At 40.9% G+C, this 20821-nt stretch overlaps 1 protein-coding gene across 1 annotated transcript in view; it reads left to right on the plus strand.

Annotated features, from left to right (window-relative positions):
* The window catches only part of CFAP46 (cilia and flagella associated protein 46), a 117961-nt gene extending 98978 nt beyond the window's left edge, over positions 1–18983 (plus strand). The window contains 11 exon segments of the mRNA XM_048507074.1: positions 1569–1783; positions 2731–2895; positions 3251–3324; positions 10404–10464; positions 11099–11131; positions 11482–11581; positions 12742–12854; positions 14056–14137; positions 14691–14827; positions 16140–16223; positions 18569–18983. Of these exon segments, the coding sequence (XP_048363031.1) occupies positions 1569–1783; positions 2731–2895; positions 3251–3324; positions 10404–10464; positions 11099–11131; positions 11482–11581; positions 12742–12854; positions 14056–14137; positions 14691–14827; positions 16140–16223; positions 18569–18696 (1192 nt within the window). The 3' untranslated portion in view covers positions 18697–18983.
* The last annotated feature ends 1838 nt before the right edge of the window (positions 18984–20821 follow it).

Below are 20821 nucleotides of genomic sequence, written 5' to 3' on the forward strand. Positions count from 1 at the left end.
ATCACTATATGGTTATTCTTGAAAGTTTAGTATTCAATGCCAGTTCAAGCAACCAGCCAACATACTAATAATTTGAGTCCTGTAGATTCAGCTTTCTCCTGTGGAGAAGTTGGTCATGTGAGTGATTAACCATGTCCAGTTCACAGTTCAGCCAGATTTCATCAAATGTATTACTCCTACTTATGATTTAAGCATGGGTGCTTGGAATGAAGAGATGGCTTCTTTTTCAAGTATGTGTGCATATCATATTAGCTTTGTTATAAGATGTTTTTTGAAGTGACCGTACATGAATAAAAGAGAATAATAAAATAATTTCACAGAGATTGTACAAAACTTAATTAGTTTGCCACTATTATTAAATATAACTTATTAAAGATAAGCATCCATTTAATATAAATCTCAGATCTGCACAATGCAGCACCACCTATGGCTTCAGAAACCATTCTGAGATCATAATCAGGGACTGGGAAAGGAGTGGGTGTTGTCATCATGACCAAGCGGAGCTATATATGAGAGGCTGAAAGTGTGTGGCCGACCTCTTCAGACTTCTTTGGGGGCCAAATTAGTTGCAACTCTGGGAAATCCATGATAAAGATCTACCGTGTAAAAAAATACTATACCAACTATAGGGAGTCCAATCTGGATTGGCCAGTGGGCTTTAGCGCTTCCCCCTCTCCCAATCTCCTGATTTGATTCTCACCCTTCTCATCCAGACCTGACATTTGTCTGCAGAAGAAAAAGATAACATGGCAAACAGCAACTCAAGGTGATTAAAATCAGGAAGATCTACAGGAGAAAAGGGTTAAAAAAAATCTTCTCCCCTATACATCCCCATTAGATATGAGCCAAGCCTCCCCAACAACAGAGGTTGATTTTAGCAGTTTCAAAAATTGGAGGTCTGCAGAATTCTCATGTCCCCTGTAGTTTTGCTCCAAGGAGTACCAAAAATACCCTGTATAATTTTACTACATTGTTTAGTCATGATCCACCTGCTCTGGGTAAAAGGGGGAGGGGCTGTCATCTGGTCTTGGCCCACCCACCCTAGGTGAAAGGATAGAGAAGCGGAGGGATGAAAGAATTCTGACGAAAGAATTCCCTGTAGGTATACAGGAATACACCTAAAGAGACAGACCTCAAGACCCCTGACCAAATCAGGCCATCATAGGACCCCATTGTTTGGGACACTGGCACTAACTTGTCACGTGTCGCTGACATACGAACTCCATCCTTGGGCCCTATGCTATGAGTACCACTAGTGGTACGAGGCTCATGCGGAAGGGTGGGGAATGGGAAAAGACAAATAACTTCATGAGATTTGCTTCCTTGTTCTAGTGTCCGATAGCACTCACTGTCTATGTATGATGTCAGCAGACCTTCTACAACAAATAGCATAACCATACAATGGACTATCCAAACTTGTGTTAGTCTTAGGTGCAACTACGAGGGTCTGTGTTCCATTGTACGTGGTAAAGCCAAGAACACTTTTGTCCCACAGGTAGCATTACAGGCATTCCATCTGGTTTTTAAAATTCCATCATCTTGTTAAGATCTTATTTTTATTTCTTCAGGCCACCAAGTCCAGCAGTTTCTCCAGCTGAATCAGTAAAATCCAAAAATGCTGATTCAGCCAGACCCAAATCTCCTGATTCACGAAAGTCCAAAGCAGGAAAAGGCGACAAGAGTGTCTCAGGAAAAGGCGACAAGGGTGTCTCAGGAAAAAATAAAATAAATGAGCCAGGGAAACAAAAAAATAAAAATAAGGAGAAAAGCATTTCAGCTCAAGGTGTGTCTTAACCTTCAAAGTCTGTCTGTTTTGGCAATAAGATGCCTACTTGCTGAATGGCTTGTCACAAAACCACTGCTCAGGTGTGTTTAAGTTGTTTGCACCATTGATAGGCTCTTTAGGATTGATGTCACCAATAATTATCATTATACCTAAAGGGGAAAATTGTTAATTCGTGGTTGATTCTTCATGTCATTGTCATTCTTCTCGAAATGGAGGAGATGTGCAATATGTATGATTGAGTATGACCATTATTATTATCCCTGAGGCGTCCCAGAAATGTTTCAAGAGAAGATACCCTATGTGCTAATTCATTTTACTTAAGGAGTAGAGACTTGGATGGGGAGGGTTTCTGACAGAAGGCAAAATCCTACCAGTTTAGAATCCTTGGCCGTTTCCGCACTGAGGAGGAAACGGCCAGGTCGGCGCAGTTCGCGCCGACCCGACGACTCTGGGACCGTCTGCACGGACGGTCCTGGAAACAGCAGGGCAGCCGGCGCCGCGGAGCGCCAGCGCCCGGCCAACCCGGTGTGTCCCTGGGCCTCCGGCACGTCGCCGAGGCCTGGGGACACGCCCCCCTGGCCCTGCGCACCTGCTCCAGCAGCGCAGAGCAGGGGGCATGTCCCCAGGCCTCGGCGACGCGCCGGAGGCCCAGGGACAAGGTAAGTGCCGGGTGGGGGAGGCATCGTGAAGCTGCTGCCGTTTGCTCGGCAGCGGCTTCACAGTGGCGTTTCCCCAAAAAGAGAGCTTCCCAGCGCTCTGGGTAAACGCCGGCTTTGGGTCGGCCGGGTGGCGCGAGGGCGGCGCAGCTGCGATGCAGCTGCGCCCCCTGTGCGAATGGCGGCCTGGAGACGGCGTTTTTGCCGTCTCCAGGCCGCTATTTAATGCCCGCGCGGAAACGGCCCTTGTTTCTCTTGAGTTACTGACCTCGTTTTTCTTATACTCAGCTGGTACTGCAGACATGGGAGAATACATGATACTGCTAGCAGACAAATATCTTATGGAGCTGCCTTTGGAAACACTGAATATTTTTCAAGAAGAAGCAATAAGCTCTGTGTCCAGAGACTTTTCTCTCCAGCTTTTTTATAATCGCATGCGCAAAGAAGACTCAGGTATAGCAATGTTGATATGTTTTCCGAATATGAAGCATTTCAGATATTTTCTAGAACAATATAGAGTGGAAAAAACTCTTTGAATAAGGTAAAATAGAGAGAAGATAATGAGCCACAGGTAATGAGCCACAGTTTAAGACTTGTATGTTTAACTTCCCAACTTGGAGCAAGTGGACAGTACTTGGTACAGTTATAAAGCTGTAGTTCCCTGCAGTGAACTTGGCCTCCTCTGAGAAGTCTCCATCCTCTTCCCTTCATTCTGTTCAATTATTATATACAACCTCCAGATTTGTACTGGTTTCATGTGCTAACTTTAAAAATGCTCAGTAATTTAGACTGATTATGCTTTTAACAGAAACTGAAGTGAAGAAGGAGGCCAAGGGTACAAAAGAGTCCAAACAAAAAGGTGATCATAAGAAGGGGAGGATGGTAAGTATGTGTTTTTTGTGATTTTTCAGTGTGATACTGAGCTGTACCTTAAAGTCCTAATCAAGATATTATAATGTGAACTTCCTTCTTGTACTGGAATTGGTGGCCCATGCCAGTCACCACAGCAAGACACTGATGTCACCGTCAAACATAAGTTTCTGAAATATCCCAGCTGTATACCTAGGCTATTAATTACACTCCAGGCTATATTTAAATACTCTAGGCTTATAAAATACCTCAGGCTATATTTTAAAAAATCTCACCTTGCCTTGCTCAGCACCCTCCTCAGAGAGGGAAGGGGGAGACTCACCTGTGTTAAGGGATTCTGAGCATGCTCTTGCTGCCCAGCTCAACAAGTAGTAAAGTGGAGCAGCAAAATACAGGGGGCCACCAGAAGTTAATCTGGAAATCCCTTTAAGGAAGAACAGAATTCACCACTCCAAACATTTGGGACAAGTGAGTCTAAGGCTTGGCGGCAACTGAGATCTCCATCTTCTTCTAATGCTCCTCATTTCGGACCCTTTCCTCAGCACTTCATACAGTTGACTGGAGTGATAGTTATTCTTTTCAAATGCAGTGTGCTGTTGCATTGCGCTCCCACTATCAGCCAAAAGTGCGGTTGTAATTGTGGTTTCACTCATTACTGAATATTTATCAGCCACATTGCCATTACACATTGCCATTATACATTGCTGTGTCCATTGATACTGCAAAGGTAAAGATGAGCCCTATATTGCTGACATCTCTCAAATTAGTCACGCTAAAGCCAGTCCCAGGAAGCCTGTGTCCTTTGCCTGCCCCTCTTGTCTTCACTCTTCACATCTTTGAACAACTTTGCCTTTCTGTGACATGCTGGTCAATTTCAGGAACTCCCACAAAAACTCTCTACTTCTGGGAATCCTCCATACACATCCTTATGTCACTGTCACAGCCTGGGGCGTGCTACCCTGGGGAGACAAGGGGTAGATCAGGGAAGTAGCCCTAAGAAAGGCAGCATGGGTGGTGGAAAATCGCCCCCCACCCCTCCCCCTTCCCTTCCGGGTCCATACACTGACTTCAAAAAAACATTGTTTGGTTGTGGGGGGGAGGGCAGTCGTCCATACGGGAGAAGGAGGGGCGGAAAACTAAGATTTTGCACCAGTTTACATTTTCCCTAGATATGCCTCTGGGGCGGGGCTTGGGGAGGGGAGCGGAGAGGCTTCAATGGGATATAATTCCATGGAGTCCACCTTCCAAAACAAAATTTTCTCCCTGTGAACTGATCTTGATCACCTGGAGATCAGATATAATAGTGGGAGGTCTCCAACCACAACCTGCAGTTTAACAACCCTAGCAGCAGTCCAGTTGCTCCATTTTAAATTAATGTGTCATTCTCTGTTGCACATCAGTGAACTGCTAATGAGAATAAAATAATTCATACTTGAAAGCAAAAAGAAAACTTTCAGGCTCTTTCTCACATATAAACAAACATTCCTTGATCTTGTTCCCTCTATGAATCTCAGGCTGTTTAGAAGTAGTTAGTGATGGGGATCTATTGTAGGATACTTTAAAATAGCAACGGAATCAATAAATGATGGGACATTATCAACCATATTGTAAACCTTACAACTTTCAGTGAAGCGATTTAATGTCATATGCTTGTCCACCCCAAAGCTAGGGTAGCAGTTTGTTCAGAAGGAAAAATATTACCATGAACCAAGTTTGCAAAAAGAGAAGTGAGGACTCAGTTTGATAATGATGTTGTATAGATGTTCTGTGACCCAACTATGCATGAAAACAGATTTACAGACAAATGTGGCTGCAGCTAGTGTCTATCATAAATTGCATGTAATCGGAAAACGGGAAAACCTTCAGTGTTCCATAAAATGTGCATGACATCTCATCAAATTAATCTTATTTGTGTTCTTGTCATTTTGCATTGATTTAATGTAACTGCTTTATGCAGTGCTGATTTCGCTGAGTGCCTTTGGCATGCTAATGGGGAGGCAGGATGTAAACTTAATAAATAAAGTGAAGCTGAAAAGGAATTGCAAGATGATGAATCTGTTGAGGGGAGAACACAGCGTGTCATTTGGGTCTTAAATGCCATTTAAAAAGAGGCAGTGTGTTGTGTTGTTTGATCAGTGTGGTCTCTACCCCAACCTCCACATGACCAGCAGGCTTTAAGTGACTTCTGAAAGAAGTAATTCCCAGATGAAGTCAATGGGGGCGGGGGGGGGGGCGTAGGCGGGGGAAGACACCATAACTTTAATTAACTTTCTTGGATGGAACAAGGTGGTTCTGTAAGGAAGCCTAAAACTATATGCAAGTACAATCATGAAAATGGTGCAGGTACTGATATATAAGGTTGCACTAATTTCACTCCTGTGGACTTGGTAGTACCCCCTAAAAAAGTGCAGATCCTCAGCACTGGTGAGTACCCCCCCACAAAAAAAAACCCCTGACTGTTGCACACTACATTTGGTGGACTCACAAAATTGTAGCATTTCAATTAACAAGGTAGGAATGAGGAGGCAAGGTTTGATTTCTGAGGTGAATTTTTGGCCTTACCCAGTTTTGAAAATTTGTAAATAATTTTTACTATTAAGACTTTTAAAAGTCAAACAAAAAGAACAAACAATAACAAACACAAACACCACACTATAAGGAGAAGGGAAGGCTTCTGATTTCAGATATGAACACAATAACAAACACAAAAACTACACTTTGTGGGGAGGCGAGAGCTTTCAACTTCCTCTGTGCTGAATACAAACACAATTAAAAATTTACCTCTTAGTCTCTAATTTCAACTAAAGAATTAATTCTTAATTATTATTACTAACAAGATTCACACTTTTCTTTAATGTTTCCTTTCTTGTTCTTCAATTCTTCAAGTCCACAAATCATCAGTTCATTTTTTTCTGTTTTAATAAAAGTCTACCAGGGATTTCCAGTTAACAAAATCAGATAAAAAGCTTAGCCATCTCCGCCTGTTCCAATATCATCAGAAACCATTTTTCTATTGTAGATATGAATGAAGTTTTCTATTTTTGTGCATATACTGTTGCTGCCACTGTCATGTATAAAAACAGTTCCATTTTTTTCAAACCATCTGTTTGTGAGATCCAAAAGAAAAGCTTCTGGTTTCATTTGTATGTTGATCTTTCTGATCAAGATTGTTGAGTGTATTTGTATCCAATTTTTTTTAAGTTTATTACAAGTCCACCAAAATGATAGAAAGGCCCTTCATGATATTCATATTTCCAATACACATTCAAAATGTTTTTATGCATCTTTGTCAATTTATCCTGTTACAAGTACCGAGACAACGTTTTATAAAAATTCTCTTTAAGACTGGAACTTAATCTAAATTTAAGAATCTAGAACCACATATTCTCTCATTGTTCCATTTGTATATTGTGTCCAAAGTTAATAGTCCATATCGTCATATAATCTTTCACTCGTTCTTTTGTTTCAAAACTGAACAAGACCTGGTACATTTCAGCAGTGACATGATTATCTTTCATGTATAGTTCCACTTGAAATTCAGTCTTAGAATCTTCAGAATTATAATATCTTTTATCCATTTAAAATCTTTCTAATAATGGTGCATAAACAATGACAAGTATGCCCTTCTGCTACTAAATCTTCTCTTGATTTCATTTTGCATTCCCTTGAATAAAGTCTAGTATATCATGATATGTTAACCACCTATTTTCCCATATAATTTCTCATCTTGATAAGACTTCTTGTGACGAAGGCTATAAGGGTGTTTTTAAAACATAACCTAGGATTGTAGTTATCCCACATTCTCAAAATGGTATGCCTAATATAATGATTATTAAAATCTTTATTTTTAACTTAATCATACCATAGATAGGCATGCTATTTGAATCACAAATTATGCTCCTCTTGTTCTGTTTCTCAACATAATCCATTCTTGCAGCCAAACCAAACAAGATGTATTCAGTCTGAATCAGTGTTTAAAGGAAAAAATATACCTTCCAGTTTTTGCCAACAAAACATAATCTTCTGTTTTAACTTTTCAATTAAGAAGGTGTATTCAGAAATGGCAAATGCAGTTCAATGTAGCAAAATGTAAAGTGATGCACATAGGGGCAAAAAAATCCAAACTTCACATACACGCTACAGGGGTCAGTGCTATCAGTCACAGACCAGGAAAGGGATTTAGGCATCTTAGTTGATAGTTCCATGGGAATGTCAACTCAATGCATGGCAGCTGTGAAAAAGGCAAACTCTATGCTGGGGATCATTAGAAAAGGAATTGATAATAAAACTGCAAAGATTGTCATGCCCTTATATAAAGCAGTGGTGCGACCACACTTGGAGTCCTGTGTCCAGTTCTGGTCGCCGCATCTCAAAAAGGATATTGAGGAGATAGAAAAAGTGCAGAGTAGGGCAACAAGGATGATTGAGGGACTGGAGCACCTTCCCTATGAGGAGAGGCTGCACCGTTTGGGACTCTTTAGTTTGGAGAGGAGACGTCTGAGGGGGGATATGATTGAAGTCTACAAAATTATGCATGGGGTAGAAAATGTTGACAGAGAGAAATTTTTCTCTCTTTCTCACAATACTAGAACCGGGGGCATTCATTGAAAATGCTGGGGGGAAGAATTAGGACTAATAAAAGGAAACACTTCTTCACGCAACGTGTGATTGGTGTTTGGAATATGCTGCCACAGGAGGTGGTGATGGCCACTAACCTGGATAACTTTAAAAGGGGCTTGGACAGATTTATGGAGAATTCGATTTATGGCTACCAATCTTGATCCTCTTTGATCTGAGATTGCAAATGCCTTAACAGACCAGGTGATCGGGAGCAACAGCCGCAGAAGGCCATTGCGTTCACATCCTACATGTGAGCTCCCAAAGGCACCTGGTGGGCCACTGCGAGTAGCAGAGAGCTGGACTAGATGGACTTTGGTCTGATCCAGCTGGCTTGTTCTTATGTTCTTATGTTCTTATGTTCTCTTGTGCAGGATTCTAATTGGAATTTCTTTCAAAACAGTTATGTCCATGACCACGTTATCTATCTTGTATCAAAATGTTGTAGAATTTGATCTCTGCTCTCCTTCCTTACAAATTGAACCAAAGTATCTCTTGGAACTTTTCTTGTTACAGCAACTCTGGAATGTGTTCTGTAGAGCTTATTGACTTCCATCGCGATATCTTCCTCTGAAACTTAAAAAAAAAAACCCAGCCAAAGCAATTATAATTTTTTTGTCTAACATTTTAATCTGCAGTCTCAGGAATAGCTCTGAATCTCTAATAATTTTTTCTCTCTCTCAGCTCCAGTAAATCTGTCAATTGCTTTTTCCAGCTCTTAAAAAAAACAACTTCTGCTTTCCTTCAGGAATTTCCACTTTATTGTTAGTTCTTCTCCCCCCCCCACCCCCAGATTATTGAATTATAGAACTTTCCATTTTTTAACAAGTTCTGGCATTTGCTCTCAATTGTAGGAACTTTTGGTCTAATTTTGTAAGTCTCTCAGCTATTTTCTTTTCAAAAGATTCCCATTTGTCTTTCACTTGCTCAAGAACAATTTTCAGCATTTCAGATATATCTTGTTTTTTAGGAGTGGTATCAACAGATTTTTTTGGGTAGTAGCCATGTTAAATTAAGCTTCAAATTGAAAAAAGAAAGTAAATAGACTCTGATCTGACAGCCTCTGTCACCAGCAGCTGCCAGAAGTATACACATGTCTGTAGCTTCTACTGTTTAAATTCCCATAATCTCTATGACAACCAGAATTGCAACTAAAGAAAAAAATAAATCAATGCATGTATATCTGGTTTGGCATAGCCATGAGCTGTTGTTTTCCATCCTACCTGCTCTCTACTCCAAAGCGAGATGCGAAAACCTCTTTTTACAGTTTACTCATGAGGAGAGCTTCTTGAAGCAGTGTGGGTTATCTCCTGATCACTCTTTGATTTACTCAACTGGTAATTTTATCTACCAGCCGGGGAATTAGGCCACAAAGATCCTCCGCATTTGTAGAGGCATCAGCACTTTTCAAATCCCCCACTGGAAGCCTCAGCCTTTAGAATCTCACAGTATAATTCTGTGTTCTTTCTGGAAATACCAATAACTTGAACTACTACTCCTGCAATCCAGACTCTGAGACAACACAGTCTCCTCTTTGAAAAGTTAACTGAAATTTTCCTGCTTCATCTCGAAGTCCAGGCTTTGAGACATACCAAATCTTCTGAGAAAGGATTTCTTCCCACCTGCTCCTCTGTCAGCACAAGTCCTCTCTGAAAACATTAACTGTTGTAGCCTGTTTACTTTCAAACTAGGCTCTGAGACACAATCCCTCCAATCACACTTTCTGAAAGGCCAGATCCGCTCTAACAAAAGCTGACAATGTAATACATTTTTCTCTTTCACTCTTTTCTCCCATTTGATTCCTTCTGCCATCTTGGCTTTTACCTGCTCTTCACACAGACACATCAAACAGGAATACAGAAAATTGGTGACTGACAGAAAGGGGCAGAACCTTTTGCCAATGAATCACACACTGGTGGTGCTAGAAAGTGCCATCAAATCACAGTTGATTTCTCACAACCTCATGGGGTTTTCAAGGCAAGAGAAATTCAAAGGTGATTTGTCATTGCCTGCCTCTGTGTTGACAGAGAGTTCTGAGAGAACTGTGACTGGCCTAAGGTCACCTAGCAGGCTTCATGTGAAAACTTCATGTTGAGTATCACAAACTGGTCTTCCTTTATTGCAACCCCTGTTATCCTAAGATTCTGGGCTGGATTCACACACTGTTTACTTGACTGTAGACTCTCCTCCTTGTCCCATTTAACTGTATGGATTAGTGAATGTGTTAGATTAGGCCTGGGAAGATCACAGTTCAAATTTCTGTTCTACATTCAGCTAATAGGGCAACCTTGGGTCACAGGACTAAGTAGCATACCATCCTGGTATATTAGGATTTCTCCATTAGAGTTCCAATCCTAAAAAATGATTACCAAAAAATAAGTTGTTATATTAAACTTACTGGATATCATTCTGAATTGCGCTATAAGTGTGTGTTTCTTCATTCCAAGGCATAATTGTGTTTTACTTTACAACAGGTTTCAATTAACCGTGTTCTGCCACCCAACTGCATTCCAGTGGATATACATAATGTTAAATGTATCCTTTCGAAAAGAAATTAGTGTTCATCAAACCAAACACTTACAGCTGGATTTTATTGTTTGCATTAAGACTGTCAAAGATAGCCTGGGAGTATCCAGTATGGCCCTGAGCTATCCTTTCTACACTTCACTCCAATAGAAATCACTTTCAGGGTTAGGAAGTTATATCCTTTGGTAGAGCAGAGGATTTGCCTATCAGTGTCTGTTGTATCTCTTCACAACCTTTCTCCCAACGAGGGGGGGGCGCAATGCCCTGGGTGGAGTTATAGCTGGGGCATGGCTGGGCCGTGGCAGGGGCCTTCTGGGGTAGGTGTGGCCGGGGTTGCGGCAGGGGTGCAGGGTGTGCCCGTGCCCCGGGTGCAGTTACTCCTCACTCCACCCCTGCTCCCATTCAACAGTACCTGGGTCAAGGAGTATGTATAGTGTGCAGTTTGGTAAAATTTACAGTCCAGGGAGAAGGATGTGTATGTGAATCAAAGGAAAGGGAGATGTTCAGGGCAAGTAGGCTGGATGGCAGCTGAGATGTAATGTGTGAGAGGCTTACAGAAGGCCTATCTGTGGAAGGGGATTGTAGGGAGTTGGGCGAGGGGATTGATATCAATTCTATCCCTGTCCTTAACTGCATGTCTTAGATGTTATTGATCCATATAACGATGCAGAACCAGGTAATCATTTGCAAAACATTATCATTCTACTGCCATTCCATTAACTGAGGGTGAGAAATTAACTCGATACTGTTTTTCCAACATCACTGAAATCATTTTCAAATTCAGTACAACTAAAAATACCAATATTTCATTTTTTTGTATTAAAGAAATGTAGTCACTTTTAAAAGTATGTCTTTTGTATATCTTCATGGAATAACAAGATTATCTTAATTTAATTTATGATACAAGACGAAGAAAAAATAATCTTTTTTTAAAGCCATAATTGTTTCAGATTACACAATCACTTGGTTTATTTCAGAGCTGGAAAATATAGCGGGCATAATAATTTTTTTAAATTTATGTCTCAGTTCCAGAAAGTCCTATACAAGTATTTAAGTTAATCCAAGACACATATGAACAATTTACAATTCGCTGGGATGGAGTTATGGGTTCTACACACATTCCAAGGTATGGCAGTTTGTTGATATGGACTTGAGTTCAATTGTCTGATTAATATCTGATGGTCAGCTAAATGTCTGAAACTTTTGCCTATAAATTGCAAAGGAAGCTTTAAAGCAAAAGATACCTTTCAGCTAAAGTTAAACACCTTCAAGTCCCTTTGTTTTCCATAAGTATTTGATTAAGCATGTTCTATTGAAATGAATGATGCTCAGATTTGGCTACACCATGCCTGGTGTGTCCCAGCCCTTCCCATGTGGTGTAGTGGTTAGGAGCAGGTAGATTCTAATCTGGAGAACCAGGTTTAATTCCCCACTCCTCCACATGAGTGGTGGACTCTTACCTGGTGAACTGGATTTGTTTCCCTGCTCCTATACATGAAGTCTGCTGGGTGAGGCTAGTCACAGGCCTTCAGAACTCTCTCAGCCCCCACCTACCTCACAAGGGGTCTGTAGTTAGGAAAGGAAGGGAAAAGGAGTTTGTAATCTGCCTTTAGATTCCTTACAGGTGAGGAAGGCAGGGTATAAATCCACATTCCTCCTCTCTCTTAAAAATACTTCAATGGAACTCGAAAACTTTAATCTGAGTCAGTGCAAACTAGTCATTAAAGTGCTAAGAAAGCACATACCCAGATGTAGCTATATGATACCCAGATACACTTTACCAGAAGATTTTTAAATGACTTCTCCCTTTATATACATTTTACAGGCATTTGGTAGGCTAAAGAAACAAAAGCATAACTGATGATTAAAAAGTTGGTGGTCAACGCTTAAAAAGACATAGTAGTTTACTGGTTAAAGTGTCTTACTAGAATCTGAGAGATCCAGGTTCAAATCCCTACTTTGCCCTGAAAGCTTCCTGGCTATTTTAGGGCCAATCACACTCAGTCAGCCTAGAGGTACCTCACAGCATTGTTATAAGGATAAAATGGAGAAGGAGAGAATGATATCAGCTGCTTTGGGCCACTGTTGGGGAGAAATGCGGGTATAAATGAAGCAAATAGATAATAGATGCATTTTTCCTTATAATTGAATAGGGTGTTTCTCAAACTAACACATGTTGATATCATTTGATTACATAACGTGTAAACTATGTATGGTCATGCTTGCTCCATAGTATCCCTGCACATTGAGCATATTATTAAAATAAAGGTTGGATCTATTTTTCAGTCAAGCTGAATGGGAACACTTATTGGGTAACTGCAGTGCATTTCTGTTCTCTGGAATGTCAAGATTCTTCGCTCATATTTTTCTGGACAGACTGACTGCTATGAACATCCCAGGTGACTCAATGAAACCAAGCATTTCCCCTTTGCAATGTTTTGAGTCTTGTTTGTCATTAAAATGTAATTTGAAGTGATTAGATTGAGTATCCCTTATTCTGCTTTCGTGGCATGGGGGGTAGCTGTCGTAGCAAAAATAACGTTAAAAGGCCTCAGGCTTCACTGGAGAAAGTCGTAGCTCCCACGCACAAATGGGTGCCACCATTTCAGAGGCAGAGATTATGCTAGAGTGGGGAGAAGTCCTGCCTTCAAAGGTTTGTCTCATACAGAGCTTAGGGCAGAGGTCTGCAACCTGCGGCTCTCCAGATTTTCAAGGACTACAAATCCCATCAGCCCCAGGGGCTGATGGGAATTGTAGTCCATGAACATCTGGAGAGCCACAGGTTGCAGACCTCTGGTTTAGGGCATAGAAAGGAGCCATGCTATCTGAGCTCACAATTTTGATGGTTGCATTGGGAGAGGCTCTTGTAGATCACCATGTCTTGAAGGAGGCTGGTCTTCTATCATTCAGGGGAGGGTGGGGGTCGGGATATAAATCGAACCTCATGAAAATGAACCCACACTGGAAAAGTGTGTACCTTTCAGAACTGACTGTTAGTTTCACTGTGTTCCACTCAATGTAATTTTACTAAAAGCATGAATTGGCAATATATTTACAAAATGAAGCTGGCAATAGATTCTTCTCCATAATCAGGGGCTAGCTTTGTAGGGGAAACATTGTATTGCTGCATACAGGACCATTCCTGCCAATTTTCCAGGGTGTTTTTTTTTTTTGGAGAATACAAAGGTGGGAGGTATGAATTAGTAATCAAAACTGTGAGCAGTCCACAAACAATGGCTAGCAGTCAGTAGGACTGAATAGCTTAAAGCTTTACTGAATCACTAGTGTGAAGAGAGTGTACATATAAGGCTATGAGACAACTTATGCCCCAGTCTCCACAAATACATATCAAAGCATACAATTATTCAAGCTTCTCTATGCTCAATAGAAAACCCACAACAAGCTGCTAGTTTCTAGTAGTACCTGGTTCTGTTCAATCTTTGTAGGCTTATGGGCACGTGGTATTTTCAGTGTACATAAAATTTGTCCAAAGCTAGATGTTATCACAATTCAGTTCGAACTGTGTTATTTTCTGTGCTGCCATCTCTTGCTGCAAAATATCCTGAAAATAATATCAGGCTGTTTTTTTCCCCTCTACAGAATGTCAAATCATGATACTCTTAGATCTTGTACACACAAAAGAAAGCACTGCACGGGTATCAAATCTTGATGAAGATAGAAGGTAAATATATATGTATATATATCATTTGGATTAGTTTCCCAGTAATAAAACCTGTGCTAAAGCTAATCAGTTTAAAGCATTTCACAATTTTACTGCATAACAGTTGGGGCTTTTCGACAGCTCTTTGAATAAAATAAAAATGTGTGTATGCATGCAGAACATATTTAAAAATGTATCATGCTGTGTGCTAAGATGGGCAATATGTTTAAGCAAAGAGTGGAACTGTGACATAAAAACAGTTAAGTAGTAATATGAGCTATATTTTCATACCACATGCGACATATTAACAGTGCCATCCAAAGCAGAGTTATACAATTCTAAGTCCAGCGACTTCAAGGGACTTAGAAAAGTTTAATTCTGCTAGGATTGCACTCATAACTTTGGAAGAGTAAACTGGCAGCTATAATACACTATGAATTTGCAAATTCTTAATGTAAGTTGTTAAACCAACTGAAATGTGAATAAACCTAGATTTTCTCTTTGCATTTAGAATAATATGGCATGCTGCTTGTTTTTATTGGTTATATTTTTACTTCCTTACTGCCTTTCATAGTTCTTCACGCTTGTCTCTGGAGATGCCAACTGAGACAGCAATCATTCTGAGCCTTATTGGAGTGCATTCCATCATAGCCAATCAGTGGGCTACTACCATGGGAGAGAATGCAGCAAGATTAGAAAGTCTGTCTGAGAGTATGTACTGTAACATTAAACAGCTATTAGAGCTTTATGCTTTCTTTTGAATGTTGCAATTAGCCTACGGGCTTTTCCACATTCTCATGTTCCTTCCTTCTAAGTTCTTGTTTCCTGGGGGAAGAGTGTTGATGTTCAGTTCCATATGTGTTTAGCTCCCTCTAGTTGTCGATTCACTATAACACAAGTTTATATCCCGCATACTTCTCTGCAGACTTAAACTGGTTTTGATTCTGGACCTGATTGTATGTGTTGTTGAATCAACCACTAGAGGGAGCAAAACTCTTGCAGAATTGAAATCCTCCTGAAGAAACAGGAAGTAAAGCCTCTAGACCACAAGTGTCAAACTTGCAGCCCTCCAGATGTTATGGACTACAGTTCCCATCATCCCCTGCCAACATGATGCTAACAGGGGATGGTGGGAACTGTAGTCCATAACATCTGGAAGGCCGTGACACCTATGCTCTAGACTCAAAAGTCCCAGAGCCATAGTTTTAAAACTTTCTAACCTCAGGAAATCATCCTCCATTGATTTGTTTGCTGAAGACCTCTGCAGACCTGTCTTGGAGAATACCAGATGTTGTAGAGGATTCTGAGAGGTATACTAGGCATGCTCTTTTATGCAATACACCAGGCAGGTCTTTTGGGTTTCTCCACAACTCCATGCAATCTGAAGGTGGATAATTAAAATACATGTATTTTAGAAAATGGCAAACAGGATTTGGACTTGGAGGCATCTTGTTCCCTGTTTTCTCTCATTTCTTCACCATTTGCTCTGCATAATTACAATCGTTCATGTTCTTCTTCTTTGCATTTTCACTTTAGGAGTGAGAAGTTGCAGTGTCTGCACATAATAGACATTACTGATTACTTGTGTGGGTGGAGTGTTAATCCCCTTTATATAAGGATTTATCTGTACCACCCATTGCTGCTGAAAATTTGATGGTTACTGGTAAACCACTTTCTTTCAGAAAAAAACTTGTCTAACATTACCAGTTCTTTCACTGAAGAAACCTATGGTTTCCCAGAAAATTTTTTGAAAACCTCTATCCTATACAATTGTGGGCCCCATAAAGACATTTTCTGTTTTTAAAAAGCCAATTAACTTTTATATTAGATCATGCTATAGGAGCTTAACAGTCCAAAGTAATGTATAATAACAACATTACTCAAGAATATTGATTTCCATTGGCTTAGGCATGCCTAACTCAATAAGATCAGGTTGTCACTCACAAATTTGGAAAAGCTATGTGCTGTGTCCCAGTTTTTGCATTATGGTTTCTAAAATAAATGGTACTGTTTTTCTTTCTAGATTTGTTAAAAGAGGGCAAAACAACAGGGCAAACTGTTCATATTCTTCAGAGGAGTAGGAGTGCCCTTGAAGAGTTACTGAAAGGTAACATCAATATATTTTACTAGTGTGTATAGAGCAAACTGTTACCTGATTTTCATCCCACCATTTGCCTTTTTTCTTAAACTGAAGTTGTCTCATGTACTAGCATGATTGCACTACTATTGCCTGTTCTAGTTTGCTGAGAAGAAGGCACTGAGAGGACGTTTTCACACCTACATTTTAAATTGTCCTTGATCAGTTCTAATTTGTAGTCTGCCTTTCTCACTTGGACTTAAGTGAGAATTACAATTAGAGATTACAAAATAATTACAGCGGAAAATATAATATTAGTGAGTGGATTACAGTGAGTGGATTACAAGATATGATAGCATTTGAATCTAACAGCAAAGATTCTTAGTAAGACAAAACAAGGCAATTGGGCTGGGATTGTAGAAGGGCTGAGAGGGACAGAACATCTTGGCCGTTTGACACTTAATCTCTGCAGCAAAGGTCCTCCGTATTTCTCATTTCACACGTGAGGAAGTGCACTGCTGAGCCCAGTCACCATCTTGCCTGCCCCCTACTTACAGGTCGAGAGGTTCTTTGCTGCCTTTTTCTTTCTTTTCCTTTATTTTTTTTTTTGGGGGGGGGCAAGGGGCAGGGTGCTCCAGTGATACACCAAGCATTTGAAAAAAATTTTAAAAGCCCCATCAATGTCTAGAAAATGTCAGGTGAGGAGCAGGCGGGACTTATGCTTTATGGATGGGGGAAGGCGGGGAGGGGCAGAGAATTTGAAGCAACCCAGGCTCACACTGGTCTCCTCCACCATCTCTGTGCAGGCAGGGGGAGAGTCACACTGTGTCCACTTTTAGGAACCACAGGGCTTCTCTGATCTATGGCATGGTGGGTTCGTAACAGAAAATCTGCCGGGAAGGAAATGTAGGCTCACTGTGCAGCAGACACAAGTGCACAAGTGGCCCACAAGCATGGATAGTGAGAAAGGCAATGGACTGAGGAGGGGCCATCTTCTGCCATGGGTCTTCTGTTTTGCAACACTGAAGGGTTTTCTCCTGCTGCCAGTGTGAGAAAAAGTGGCTTCTCTGAGCTTGCTAGAGGCATAGAATTTTCAGCAATCCTAGAGGAATGTGATGTCACTTCTGGGTTTTCTGTGGAAGTGACTTCACACCACATGCAACTTCAGTATTTTAACAAAAAAAATTCCCATCACTGCTTGGAGCATGAAGGACCACAATGGGCTGGTTGGACTAGCCTAGGGTCACTCAGCAACCTTTATGTAGAGGAGTGGAAAATCAAACATGGTTCTCCACATTAGAGTCTGCTGTTCTTAACCACTACCCCCTGCTGGCACATTGATATACAAGTTAAAGAGCCTTTAACTGCAAAAAGTTATGTATAATGTGTGAAAGAACCCTGGATTCAGCAGTCTTTATTCCAGTGCATTTTTTATTTAGCACTTCAGCATTTTTATTCAGCAGCTTACTGGGAAGGTTCCATAGCCACCAAATATTCCATCCAGGAGCAGATTGTATGGTAAAGAAGCAGCTGCATTCAAATAATTGCTGTACACTTCACTGTATTTATCACATGACAGAGGCATGGGGGGGGGGGGGCAAAATGGCACCTGGGGCAAAATGGCACCTGCTCCTGTGCCCCCCTCATTGTGGCTCCCAACCCACTTCCCCCCACGCCCCCCCCTCCCCACTTATCTTAGTTCCTCTCTCCTGACTGTTAGTTCCTTTCTCTTTCAGTCTGGTGGGAACTATACTTCCCAGGCTGCAAGAGAGAGGAATTGAGGGGGAAGAGAGAGGAACTAAGGGGCAAGAGGGATGAACTAAGGTAAGTGGGGGGGGAGGCAAGGGCTGGGCACACCACCCGTCCCCTTATAGCTCCATCACTGTCACACGATAACAATATTAGACTGAGGGTTCCCCCTGAAAGATAATGTTTCAACAGGTCAGAAGAGACTGGAAGAGATCTAGCATCGTATTTATATAGGCAGTAAGATTTCCACATATGGAGCATGACTTTTATCACCTCCTTCCTCTTTCTGCAGGGTTCATGGGTTCATAAGAACAAGAATCAGCATTTCAGCGAGCATTTGGGGCTGCATTAGGATGAGGGAAGTGAAAAAGTTGTGTTTGGTACTTGGAAATCCTTCCACCCATTGAAAAGCTGCACTGGGTCCAAGCTAATAACTCTGGGTGCAATCCAGCTAGAATGAAGCCATTTGTGTCAATAGAAAAGTTAATGGCATATTTAAATCTCTTCCTCCAGAAGCAATGCAGCTTTAAAGCACTGAAACCTAACTAGATCTTGTGCTCCATTGTTCTAAAATATTACCGTATTTAGAGATGATTTAACATTTTTTTTCTGAATTGTATTTCTAGTGGAGTCACCTGAAGATAAGAAAGGACACCTGGAAGCAAAAAGCTCTGATAGACTACACTATCTGGTGATGCAACCAACAAAATTTAATACTGTTTTATATGGGCTGCCTAACATGATGTTTATGTAATCAAGTGAAATTCTGTGATAGATAATAGGGACTAGTTAGAACAGAAAGTAGAAATAGTCCTGTTGGAGGCTGTTAAAAATAAGAGCTCACAAAATATTGATCTTTAGCTCATTTGAGTTTAAACACTGGCATTCAACCAGTCCGTTCAGAAGGTATTTTTGTTGTTGTCGTTGTTCTGTTGTTGCATTTTGCTGTTATTTGCTATTTCCATTACTCTAGATTTTGTCTCTGAAGATTTGGTTGTGAGGAGGGGATTATTAAAGACAAAATTAAATCAGATGCTTTGATCTCCTTGTATGATATCAATATTTTCTATCAGTAGAAATAATGCTTCAGATGCAGGAAACGGATTGCATGGGAACTCACCCAGCCAGCTGACAAGCTTCTTTTCATGATGAAGTAGAGATACTAGCTTATTTAGCTATTGTGCACACAGTGCTAAGGCAATGGCTTCATTCAGATATCACAAGAAATCAGGTTTATACAGCATAGTTTGCTCAAAAATGGTGTAAACCTAGTGGTCATGGGATAAGAGGATAGGTCCTCTTATTGATAAAAAATGATTGGATGGCAGGAAGCAGAGAGTAAGAATAAATCGACAGTTCTTGTAATGGAGAGAAGTGAACAGAGGGGTCTCACAGAGATTAGGGTCGGGATCAGTATTATTTAACTTGCCCATAATGATCTGGAATTGGGGTGTACAGAATAGTGGCCAGGTTTGCGGATAATACCTGATTATCCAGACTGGTAGAAACCAAGGTAGATTGTTAGGAGGATACAGTTGTTGTTTTTTCAGCAGCAAGCCTTTATTGGCATAGACAACAGTACAACAATAAAAAACTGATTAAAAACATATACAGTACAGGAAATAAATGTTAAGTGGAGGGAAATCTACTGGCATTTAGTAATTTCCAGGAGAAAGTCTGCCACTATCATACAGAGAGAAGGATCAGGATTGTCCAGCAAGTAGTGTAATCTAAATAAATCGGGGAGATGGGGTAAATGTAAAGGAGTAAGATTCACATACTTGGATCTGATTTCCTTGAATCTGAAACAGTGTAGTAATTGGTGGGCCAGAGATTCAACTGAGCCATCATTACACAGGGACAATCTTTTAGCCTTTTCTTGCTTGTTAAATCTGCCATGTAACAAGGCAGAAGGCATAACATTAAACCTGGCAAGCATTATGGCTCTCCTTTGAACAGGGTTTATTAAACAATACAGGTAGTGTGCCAAGTAGCCCTGTTCAAATGGGAGAGAAAAATACAGGGGGGAGCATGTTTTCTTGGCTGTGGTGATTAGGGTAGAGAACTCTCTATCCAGTAGTTGACCTTTTAATTTTCTACAGGCTTCTGAATAGGACAAAGGGCAAAGTGAATCCACTGACAGTCCAATAGAAGCCATTTTTTCTTCGATTATGGAAAACCAGGGGTTGGAATGGGTGTCAGAGAGCAGACGGTGGACCAGGGAATTACAGTCTGAGAGAAAATGGATTCGCAGCCAGAATCTAAAAGCCCTCAGCCAAGCGGCTGATTCCAAGGAGTTTTGACCTAACTCCAGACAAAGGGCTGCACAGGGCACGCAATTTTGGAGTCCAATTATCTTATGGAAAAAATTGGATTGAAGGGAATTCAAGGAGTGGTTAATAGCTTGAATCCAAATTGGGACTCCATAAAGCAATCTCGAGGCGACTATGGCATTGAAAAATTTGAGGGCAGGAGGGATAAAGGAATGGCCATAGCTGTAGAAGAAACATAGTAATGCTGACATACTGTTAGATGTAGCAAGGAGAGCGGCCTTCCTATGGGTTGCCCATGAAAGGTTATAGGAGAACGAAAAGGCCAAGGTACTTATAGCATTTAACCTGTTCAATTTGGGTGCTATTCATTGCCCATGTGAGCTTCTTAAAGCACCTGGAGAAGACTAAAACCTTGTTTTTTTCATAATTAATTGTCAGTCTGTTGGATTCACAGTAATCCACACAGCACTTCATTAAGCGTTTGAGGTCAACTCTGGATTGAGAGAGAAGGACAGCATCATCTGCATAGAGCAGAATTGGTACATGGGATGTACCCAGTTTTGGGGCATGGCTGTTCACTGCTGAGAGAGCAGAGGGGAGGTCACT

This window comes from Sphaerodactylus townsendi, linkage group LG08 (assembly GCF_021028975.2).
Source record: "Sphaerodactylus townsendi isolate TG3544 linkage group LG08, MPM_Stown_v2.3, whole genome shotgun sequence".
NCBI classification, from domain to species: Eukaryota; Metazoa; Chordata; class Lepidosauria; order Squamata; family Sphaerodactylidae; genus Sphaerodactylus; species Sphaerodactylus townsendi.